This window comes from Acipenser ruthenus, chromosome 10 (genome assembly GCF_902713425.1).
Source record: "Acipenser ruthenus chromosome 10, fAciRut3.2 maternal haplotype, whole genome shotgun sequence".
Lineage (NCBI taxonomy): Eukaryota > Metazoa > Chordata > Actinopteri > Acipenseriformes > Acipenseridae > Acipenser > Acipenser ruthenus.
In genome coordinates, this window is record NC_081198.1 from 7358608 (window position 1) to 7370982 (window position 12375).

The 12375-nt window shown below is 37.8% G+C and overlaps 1 protein-coding gene across 1 annotated transcript in view; it reads right to left on the reverse strand.

Moving 5' to 3' along the window:
• LOC117412260 (zinc finger SWIM domain-containing protein 5-like) overlaps nucleotides 1-10708 on the reverse strand; it is a 51554-nt gene extending 40846 nt beyond the window's left edge. The window contains exon 1 of the mRNA XM_034020475.3: nucleotides 10157-10708. Within this exon, the coding sequence (XP_033876366.1) occupies nucleotides 10157-10646 (490 nt within the window). The 5' untranslated portion in view covers nucleotides 10647-10708. The remainder of the gene's footprint in view (nucleotides 1-10156) is intronic.
• Between the last annotated feature and the right edge of the window lie 1667 nt (nucleotides 10709-12375).

Consider the following 12375-nt stretch of genomic DNA (forward strand, 5'->3'; position numbering starts at 1 on the left):
CACAACTACTGTACAGCATGAATTATATAATAGTGTATAAATATTCACACAGTAACAAAACTGGAAATTGGAGTTCACGTATTTAGCATGGTTATCTGCTTCAAATATTTATACAGGACAACCCTCAGAGACGCAGACTCCAGTTCACAAGGGTAAACACGAGCAGCAGAAACGATTCCAATATTAAAAATTAACAGACTTTTTCTTTAAATCAAACCAAATTAAGTTTATGGACCCCAAGGCCCAAAGTGACACACTAGGTAGAGGGCTAATTGAACACCGCCTGCAGCTATTTAAATATTCATTACATGGCAGGCCTCTACCAGCTGGGTGCCTAATAGAAAGCGGAACGCACCCAGATACACCAAGCCTGGCCTTTGACAACAGGATTCCTTATGAGAATCATGCTACTGATACAGTACAACATTCTGGTTAAGAGGGGAAAACAGGCCATCAAATGTATGCCGATTTTCAAAACATGGCTGCAAATTGAACTTGATAGTTTACAATGTTTCATTGTTTTGTCTTTCGCTTGTAATTGTGTAGTATACATCAAGAATAACCATAAAAAAGAAATACTGCAAGATTTAACCAACAGGACACCAGACAGAACACACTGTAATGCTCCTGTAGAAAGGATTCAGTCACTGAGTTGATTAATAACAATGGATGCCCGGCCCCTCTGGTTATAGTGGCTGGTCCCATACCCGGAGTGCCTGGTGACATTGACTCCAGGTTTGTTAAGAATCAGCTCGGACCCAAGCTGGGTACAGGCCCAAACATGAACCCTCCACACTGTATTTATAGAAAGATTGTAAAGTCTGTTTGGTGAATTGTTTGCAACTGCTTTACTGTGTTCACCTAAATAAAACTGTGAGCTTTCCTACAGCTAGCCAAAGTTTATAAATAATGTTTATTTACAATATAAACTAAAAACAGCAGGTTGATTTCTATAACATTTCACCTAACTTGCATGGATATTTATAAATCAGAGTGTACTGTAGTTAATTAAATCTTATTCCCCAGAGCGGATTTTCTAAACAATAGCAATCTATCTTACACAGATCAGAATGCCCTCATTTATACTTTCTTCAGAAGTCTGCATTAATAGCAGTCTAAAACATTTTTCATTTTTTATTTTATTTTACAATAGCCAGTATATTATCTGTTTTCTTGCAATGAATAGATTCAATTATATAATTGTTATCAGAGCTCTAATCTTAAAAAAATATATATATTAATTAAAATCACCCGTTTTGAATATCTGTTACATGTGACCCGAATAAATTGACAAAATATTTACCCAATCCCCGACAGTAAACACTGGGACATGGGAACCTAGAAAAATAAAAACAGATGTGCAAAATGGCAGTGGCCTGCCTGCTAAATCTACTATATTAGCATCCTTGTTTTACAGTATCATAACTGCACTGGCACAGAGGCAGAGCCCCAGATCCTCTCTCTCTGCAGGAAACAAAATGTTGCTCTATACTACACTCACATGGAAACTGCTGCATTTGAATTTCTGTTTTACTAAAGACAGCCCTGTCAAAAGTAATGTGATCTGATCTCACCTCCAGCCGAACCCCCCCCCACCTCCATTTGATTTGCCCTTTTTGTGTTGTTTCCTCAGGCTTTCTTGTGCATTTGTTAAGCAATCACAAATCAAATGAGGCATATTAGTCCCGTCTGGAGGGCCCCCACAATTAGACTCTAACCGTCTCCATAGCTGCGGCTCCAAGTCTAGTTTTTTCCCCAAATGTCCAGTTACAGAAACCAAGCCATGTTACAAGGGACCTGTCTTACACACTTTCCTTCAACATACTTGTGTGCCTCTTAACATTTCTAAGATGTCACATCTTCAATAAACTTCTCCACACATCATCATGACAAATCCCCTTAATCACAAATGAAACCTCCATGCAGGATTTCTACAACACAGTGGTGTCCAGCTGAACGGCTGTGTGGAGCTAGAACCAATGCCCCCTGCCTAGGAGCACACTGCTGAATATCTTGGCTCTACATGTTGCAGTGCAAAAGGACTGGAGGACTAGAGGAGAGGCTACAGGGCTGGATGGCCAGCTCGCCCTCTTTGCCATACTGCCACCTTCAAGCATAAACCCACGGATGCTACAGAGTGCTTTTACAGTCAACCCCCAGTACTGCCAACTCTCACATAAAAGACTTAACTATATAAAAAGTAGAAACTGTTCTAAAAATAATAAATAAAAAAAAAAAAATCACAGAAACAGAATTGATTTCAAATGTGTTAACAGCTTTACTTCTGGACACCCTCAGCTAGAACTGTGAGCTGCAAGGATAGGTTGCTGCCAGTATGTCACAACCTACGATTAGACCCGAGCCAAGTTTCTAGGATACCCAATCGAACGAGCAAACGCTGCCGTGTACTCTACTGCACACGTTCGGGGCAAGAAAACATGGCAGACAGATTAAATGATTAAAAACTGCCAGCTTACAGGACTGTGCCTACCCATCTTTTTAAAAATAATTCAAGATTACTGTAGGTTCCTGTGGCTTGAGGGTAAACTGTTTCATCTGCAGGACTGCGCTTCACACCTTCTGTACAGAGCTTTCACACATCAGCAATACTGTTACAACGAGCATACCAAAGCTTATTTTCCACTTCAACAAAAGAAGAAAATCCATGGATTTTCTACTTAAAGCTGGGATCACTAACTGGAATGGTATTCTCATCAAGTTAGCAAAACAATATTTGCAAGCCAAAAAAAAAAAATCAAAAAAACAACCCATAACACAATTTCTTTGTTGATTATCATTCTGATTTTTTTTTAAAAGGATTCAGGGGCAGTAAAAACTGAACACAGAACTAAACAATCTGGGATCCAATTGGGGTAAGTGAAATGTTTTCTATACTGCAATACCATATTTTATACTGACTGATGAACCTCATAATTGTATAAATGTCCAAACCCTCTAAATGGTATAGTACATGTCCAAACCCTCTAAATGGTAAACTCCATATGCTCCAAAAATACAGTAAGCAATTGTATTTCCAATGTGTCCCTTTGTATCAAGATACATTGGTTTCTAGCTACTGCTGTGCACACCATCATTACTAATTCATACTTATTAATCCTGTACATAACTTGAGTGCACAGGTGCAGGAGGCTTGCAGATCAATACTATTTTATTGTTCCTTGGTTCTGGACAGACAGCCATGTCAAAATGGTTACAAGTTAAGTGGTTAAAGATGGATAGGACCACCATGTACAAAACATTTAATGCTACACAGCAATTCTTTTTGGGGGGTGAAATGGGCTATTATTTATCTGATCGTACTGAAGTGCAATTACTTCAACGTTATCCCCATGCAGAGAGCCCTGTGCGTTTAGCAGCTCATCTCAACAGTGTCAGAGTACAAAACTGGCTGCTTCGATTCCAGATGCAGCAAACCGAATTAATACAGCAGCACGGCTTGGTAATCAAAAAAGAATTTGCTTCTTGCTGTGACACAGACAGACATTACAATATCTCAACACATCAAGCTGTCCTATTGTGGCCGAGCATGTGGGCTGCCCTGCCCATCACCAGGGCCAGGTGTTAAATAGGATTCGGTCTTCACAAATTGAAGGAAACAAAAATAATTTAAAAAATTAAATTGCAGGCCACTTTAAAGTAATTACTAAATAAAAACATTTCCACAAAGCACCACCCCATGGTCACCACAGCTCTCACTTCAACTGCAGCAACAAAGAAATAATAACAAGGCTTTATTCTTCAGCAACAGGAAGAAAACGAACCAAACAACCACAAGCCATTGTGTGGGTTGTTTTGTAAAGCCATTGGAAGTTGATTGTTAGGCCTTCAATAGTACAAGTTGTAACTTGGTTAAAGTTAATCCAAGGAACCTGAATGATTTAACAGCTGCAACAGAAACACTGAGAATCAATGCTTACTGATTCCTTAAATAGCCATCAGCTCAATGGACAGTCGTGGAAATGCTCAAAGGCAGTACTGGATTGGGACTTCTAAGATAGAAAGGGTTCATTATGAGCACCGAGGTGGAATCTGCATCTAGTTAATGCTAAATGTCAATAGAACAGGGCATATAGTCTGTGTTCATGCAATCATCTCACTGTCTGGAGACTATGGGTAATACATTACTTTCTTGACTGATTCATAAAACAAATATGGACTGTAGACCTCGGGGCTCATAGTGGGAAATAAAAGGCCCCTCGGGGAAGAACTAGTGTTACCTCCAGGGGACAGCCTGCAGCTTCGAGTGTTATAATCCCCTGTTAGTAACTCTAGTTCTTACCTCGGGGGCCATAGCTTCCCACTAAACACCTCCTCTCCAGTCCATATTTACTCATATATATATTTACTCATATAATATATATTTACTCATACATATACACACACACACACACACACACAATGAATGTTTCTAGACAATTTGGCAACAAACCAGTAATTGTACAAAATTACAACAATAAAAAAAGTTTGCAGGTTACAAATGGAGTGCAACAGTTTATTTTTTTTACAATAATGTCTAAATAGTAAAGCTCTTATAGAATTATATATTATATATATATATATATATATATGCTTTAAAATGTGTAATTAAGGAGATCAGTACATAGACAATTACCCTGGTGTAGCTAATGAAAAAAAAAAGTTTAAAAAACATACAACAGTTATTGCCTTTAAGTGGAAGAAAAATCAAAATGGAGGTATTAATAAAAATCTATGTGCTACTTTACAAAGTCTCTAGTTGCTCAGCAACACAATGTCTACAAAACCAGATGCAAGGAGTCTACATGCAGTCAAGTGAGAGATGTTTTGGAACTGGAAGCAAACATTCATAGGCCTGCATTTAGAGTGCGTAGGGGGGATGGCAAACTTAAGTCATTTTCATTTATTAAAAGTGCTTACGGCTTCTATAAAAAGCCTACTTCAGATCTCAGCAAGATCTCAACACAGGCTTAATATCAAACACTAGGCAGCAGACTGGACATTGGCCAACTAAACTGCTTCTCAATGCAGACTGGCCTCACTACATTCCAAAGGAATGTGCGATTTGAAATTATTGTTAGGAGACTGACCACCTGGTTTTATGCAGCTCAGACAAACTTTGATCCGAAAACCTTCAGCTCCAATACTGCATTTTAGTTAGACCGGGTAATATGCAGTTAATTTAAACTTCACAGTAAACCTTTCAACTGCCCAAGGTTGATCAACCAGTGCAATCAAAAGTGACCAACTCAATATAAAAAGGATTTTGCCTCCTCATCTTCAGTTTAAATGCACTCCTGAGAAGACTTGCTCAAGGTACCCATTTATAAATATCTCCCTGATGTGGCATTTTCCACTCAATATCTTTTTTTTTTTTTTTAAATGTGGATGAACTCTGTGTAGTGGTTAGAAAATGTACGACCTCCCATACCGTTCTAAAATGCTTTCATCACATAACCCACACAGGCCCACGCATTGCAATCTGGATATGGGAACTGGATTCATTTCTATTTAACATTTTCAAAGGAAGGATATAATAATAAAATGACAGGGTTTAAGAGTTATGTATGACTCGGGTCAATGCCAGACAAGCCAGAAACTATCACTGCTGCAATGTGTTCAAAGAAATACACAGATCGTTGGATCTGAATTAGAGCAGATATTTGTGATGTGTTCAGTTAACGGAAATACATTTTCAAGTGTCAATTACAATGATGGCTTCTAATTATTATTAATAATAATGAAAAAAAAACACACATCTCCCAACTATTGATATGGAATATCAGTAATCTGAAAAGATTCATCCCTAAAACACCCCCATTTTCTGTAAACTCACGGAAGCAGAGTTTAAGACGTTTGTACTAAGGCTGCGTCTGAAAAATATGGACAAGAAGCCTAGCCTACGTACTCAAACAAAGAACATGCAGCACTTTTTTTAAATGTTTAAAAACCAGCTCTGACTGTTGCCCTTCTACAGTTTGCTGCTTTGTCATTTAACCGATTAAATACAATAAAACAGAACTGTTGAACACCACTGTACAGACACACCATTAAATGATACGTTTCCTACTTTATATGTATTTTACAGGCATTATAACATTACTCTAATTAAACCAGCATTTCAGTTGTAAAATTAATAATCAAAGCTCAAAGAAATCTTCAAAGTAGCTCGTAAAAGCATGCTCTAATGCAATAAAATCCACGTTTATTTATTTATTTTTTGCAAACAATGTACTTTCAGATTACTTTGTGTGATAAATATAGCAGATTATTCACGTTTTGTAACTGCAGAACAGGCTCAAACTCTGCCTTGAAAACCTGCATGTCATGCCTCTACCAATACTTCTGAACACAATATGAGGCTCCATTGGTATTCGAAGGGCTGCCCAGAAGATTCAAACAAGAAGCACAATTATTAATAGTCTGCATGTATGTGTCTGCATGTTGTTCTGTACATGTTGTGGTAAAGTCAGAGACGTGTCTAATGCTCAGTAAAGTTAAGTTCACAATCTTAAAAGCCAAAAGCTCTTCTGATTTTTACTATTCAAGTCTAGCTACAGCACCAGAGTTTCAGCTACTTCTGGTATTTAATATTCAGTTGCCTGCAGGTTTTTTTTTTTGAGACTGAGAAACACAATGTAGCTGCATCACTAAGAGAGGCTTGCAGATGCCTGTCAAAGCAGCAAGGGTATTGACCTAATCATCCTTGGTTAAACGCCACATGAAGCATCACTTCCCCATCTTAGTATAGAGGGCCTCTCGGGGAAGAGAAACGGAAAGACAGACAGATAGAAAGCAACAAGAAAAGAAAAAGCTAAAATTAGAAAAATGCAATTAAAAAGAAAAAACAAACCCCCACATCCAATCTGTTCAATGTCGAAGTCTTTTTTTCTGTTTCATAAGGTTTTCGAAATCTGCCTAGCGTTATCAGAAGCTAAAATATTTTCCTCCGGTTTGCCCATTAGCATGGAGGAGACAGAGGGATCAGAGGTTTGTCCTTTTCATTTAAATCCCCCTTTGGTGTTACAACACACAGATAAAGCGCTATGTTATGGAGATGCTGCCACTTCCTTCCCCGCCCATCTTTCTTCAGCCTGGTACCCGTTCTTGAATTTGAGCAAAATGTAAGCAATTAACACCAGCCCCATTTACACTCCTCCTATTACATTTACATTTTTTACTTTTGTCCCAGGATCCAAAAAGTCTACTATATACATGCCTAGATTCTCTTTTCACACATTCAATCTTGGGAGGCACTTTTTATTTCCATTGGCTGGCTATTAAACAAACACTACTATATTCTTTGTTAGCTACCATACAATAGCCTGCATATAACACCTTTTATAATGGATTGCATTCATTGATTTAACATACATTTCTCTGTAATCCTACCTGCATTCCAAGCAACAATGCATATGCAGTACCCTTCACAGTGCTGTTCCAGTCACACTTCCTTCATTTGAGCCTTGGGTACTGTGTTATAACTGGGTAGCAGAAATAGCGCTGCCCTTCTCCAAAACCGTTTGTAATTCAAACATAACAGTATAACACAATTAACACTGCAATACAATATTCATGCAAAAAAAAAATCATAAGGCACACTTAAAATATGTAACATCTGCTGTAATTAAGAAGTCCTAATTCTACGCAGAGGTACCAGAGGAGACAGACATTCGTTTTCTAGGGTCCTCATGAGAATAAAACCCTCACATTGTCCTCTCAATACAGACATGTCCTTATTATACAGAGCTCCCAATACCTCCTTTTTTTAACAAAATGCTCTGCAAACCATTCTATTTATTGAGCAGTTACTGCATGGTGGCGTGCTGCAGGATACACAGAAGGAAAGTCAGTGAAGCACCACCTAAGGAGTTAATACTCACCAAGCCCCACCATCTGTACTTCATTTTATACTGCCTCATCTTAAACAAGCACTTCAATGCATTTATTTCCCGGGAGGGAGAGTCACATTTGGAGTGAAACACTCCCTAACCCCCCAATGTCTTTGGTTCAATCGATAACTTATTTCATGTAAATAACAAACTATACTTTTAAGCATTAAATATCTCCAAAAGCCTTGCAGGATTACTCACTATACAATTAAAAATAATAATCACACTAGTTCTCCAAGTATACAGGATTAAGAAAAGGGAGTTATATTTTTTAAAATGTACAGTATTTACACATTTATTCCACAAGCATTTTTTGTTTTAATAATTTGCTAACATTAACACTAAAACTAAAGAGTTTTTCAGAAGATTGACATGCATTTAAAACATTTCACCCAGTTTATTTCATTACAGCCACTAAAACAGTTAATGGGTTTTTACAAATGCTGCTTTTAAATTCAATACAGAAGCTCTTTGTTGGTACCAAACGAACTTGAATGACATGATTATAGTAGAGGTTAGGAGTATGAATGTTTTATACAAGAATGTAATACTTAACACTTGCAAACATACCAACCAAAAAAGGCTTTGTTTATAATGCTTTAAAACCACTTCAAATGAAGAATGCAAGAGCTTTGCTAGGATTCCCATTTACAGTACTGTGTGGTATCTGTTCACTAAAAAAACTTGACTAAGGACACAAAAAAAAGATGCATACAAATACACATGCAAAGCCATCCTGGCAAAGGCGCAAAACTGCTTTTTTTAAAACGAGAAACATGCAATTGCAACTTTACCGAATAAGCTTTTGACATCACAGTAACACGTTGTTCTAAAAGGAATAAGTGCAACCAACTGATCATCTTTATTGTCCGTGGTTATTACATGCTGGTGCACATGCAGTATATGTAATCATCAGCAGTTATTTCACAAACATACCAGTCAATCGGCACTTCGTTTACTGGAAGTGTAAGTTTAGTTTTTCACAACTTTTGCCATCGCCTGTCATTCTGGAACGTCAATGCGTTCCATTTTTGAAAAAAATAAAATAAAGTGACAATGTTTGATAAACTACTAATTAAAATGATCCTTAAAAAAAAAGAAACGGCTGTCTCAGTGATTTGGTAAACAAGCGTCTCTTAAATATATGTAAGAATTAAAGCCGAGTAAACCAAAACAAATCATTATCGGATATTGGCTTACGTAATACTTTACTGTATACACCGATGTACGACATTTAGGAAATAGATCAAATGTACACTTTAACCACAAGGTACATGATAAATTCAAGTCACAATAAAAAAATCTTTACATCACGATAAACTACCAAATATTTTTATGTGACAACGTGACCACAGATATGGGGATTTATATTATTCTTGGAGCCAGATCAATCATGTTCAGCTCACATTGTGTGTGTTGTTTTTAATCAGACAAAGTGTAAACAATGATACTATAACAAATCTTTAGGCAATATTTTAAAAAAAATCTCACTTTTGTGATCATATTTAATACAACCGTTAATAACATTGAACACTCACAACGGAATTCATACAGATTTGAATAATCAGCAAACTGCACAATTTAATGAAAGTGAAATGGAACCTACTTTGCTAGTCAAGCGACTATTCATTTTACACCCAAAAACCGAATAATAAAGCTTCAATTAAAAAAAAAAAAAAAAAAAAAAAATTACGAAAAAAAGCAAAGCAAAGTGGTACTTGGCAAATATCCACCTAACACATCCACTTCCTTACAGTTACAATGTAAATGAAAAATGTAAAATTTAAAGAAACCACCATTTACATGGACAGAGGATTCTGAACATAAGAAAAACAGACAAACATATTAACATAAACAGTAAATCAATGGTTTGATTTTTGCTGCTTTTGTTGTAAATCAGTTAAAAAGACATTAAAGCAGACATTAATTACAAACAAACAAAACAAAACACACTATAAAATGTTTTTGCAAGAATATTCATGTTCAGGCGATTTTAAGCCAACATGGTTTATCGAAATGAAAAGTCCGCAAATCCTGAGAAGAAACTACTGGGATAATAGTACACTGTAGTTCCATAAAAATAAACAACGTATCTTAATACATGTATATCTAACCTAGAATCATTTCTCATTGGCTGATCTGGGGATTTAAATTTGCTTTCCGAATTTTTTTTAATTTCTGAAAAAGTTATTACCAAAAATAAATAAACAAATAAATCGGAATGCCAAAAAAAAAAAAAAAAAAAGCATGCAATTCTGTCAACGTACCGACTTGCAGGACATTCTCCACACATCCGCTTTCCAAAAGCCGGATCCCCCGGCGGAAAGGGAGCCCTTCTCCTGTGCCCCCAGCCACAGCGTTTCCAGTGGTGGTAACCCCTCCAGAGACAGTCCCAGACCCCACCGAAGCCCCTGACCCCGTCGCGCCGGTCTCCTCCCCGGCCCCACGGCACTGAAATGATGAGTACATACAGATCTCCCTCTCGTTCCTCGGGAAGGACCAGTAGACGATGCGGCGCTGGACGGGCTCCGGGATCCGCTCGAAGCGCTCCTCCACCCTCTCGAAGGCCCATTTCTCCGCGACGGCCTTAGCGGCGCAGTCCAGTAAAGACTCCGGGCTGTAATACCGGGAAATCGGAATGCCCGATCCAGGACCGGGGCCGCGAGGTGCAGGGCGCAGGCACGGCCGCTTACTAGCCGAAAGAAACGACAGAGGAAGAGGCGGCTGAGGCAGTAGCTCTCGCTGTCCCTCCGCCATGGCGACCAAATAAACACTGAGAGCAGATGCCTAGCCTGGGAATCGCAGAGCGCTGATCATCACATGGGGAGGGGAGGGGGGGGACGTTACGTCACCTGGAGGTATGAAAGCTAGCACAAAACATGAGAACTAATTTAAAAAACAGTTGTTTTTTTTCTGGGAAAATGTTTATAGAGAAAACCAGAAGTACATTGCCACTTTTCTTTTCTTTTTTTTTTTTTTTTTAATAAAAAATAAAACATAAATAAAACAAAAATGAAATGGGATTTGTGAGTCACCGACTGCAAGTTGCTAAAATATAACAAAAAAAATCAAATGTAACAACAATAAATCGACAGCACTGCAGTCTTTTACCAGAGAATACTTTTTCTTACATTATATCAGACTTATATTGTAAATAAATGTATGCGACTGACGAAAGTAAGGAACTTCCAGTTTGCCGTTTTGAAACGTGTTCTCGGTTTGCTTTTACAGTGCCCTATGTTATATGCTGTAATTTGCATGACGTGCAGCTCATGTGTTGACTGTGTTCTAGATTAAACGCAGCTGCTGATTGTGGGTATTCTTTCCTGCGTACATTTACGCAGTCATACCATTATGAGTGCAATAACTGTCACCAAGAACTGTTATCTTTCTGCGTGGGGGTGATGAATTTACAAGAATAGAAAAAAAACCCCAAAAAACAACAACATTGTATTCTAAAATATAGGTCTTTGGTGTCTGTTGTTTACTAAATGATATCGCTTAGCCTTTAATTGCTACAAAATTATGGTAGATGCCATGTCAGATACAATCAGAATAGTCTATACAGAACATTACCATCCTTAACAAAGTGGACAAAAACTTAGACCTGTCCCTTTCACTTCATCGCCACTATTTTTGACCTTCATTTTTAACTTTGGTGTCGCTTGTAAAATATTGAATAAAAGCTGGTTAGGCAATTGATAAAATAACAGGTAGTTAGTTTACACATCGTTTCTGTTGTTCTATGTATCATTACTGCATCATAGAATACCTTTCATTTAGTAAGGAAGAGTGTTCAATCATAGAATAGTTAGCGTGTTCTTGTGTCAGATGCGATGGACTATGAGAGAGATGGTAAAGCCTTCCAGTAGCTTACTTGGTAGAGCAATCTATTTCATAACCAAGAGTCTTACATTGAGATATTCACTATTCTCTTTGTGTGTTAATCGCTATAAAGTCTAGTGATAATGATCTGCCTATATGAGTTAGAGTAGCTTATTTTTTTTAGCTCAGCATTAGAGACTGTAAATTATAATATATAATTTAAACTCCCAGTTAATTGTAATGCTTTCGAAAGGAGGATGGCTGCATTCTGGAAAGCCATTGTGTTTGCTGCACTATGCTAAAGACTAACTCAGCTTCTCTGCATTTCTTCAACTTTGTGAATGAGATGCAGGTTCATGGCAAAGTACTTAAGTGGGAGTGCATGCTCTGCCTCATTGAGGTTACCCAGGGGGACGGGGGAAGGACAGAGCAACTTGGCAGCTTTGCTTTAAATGCCGAGCCTCACAACATGAGTATTTTAGGACTCTTTATCAGAAAATCCTGCTAATACCTATGGCTGGCTGGTGCCTTAGACTCTCAGTGGCTTGGTACGGTCTGTGCACTCGTCCTTGAACTCACTTTTATAAGGGCTTAATGACCCATCAGTGTTCCTTTTTAAGTCATTAATAGCTCCATCTTCCTTGGTAAGCAGTAGCAACTG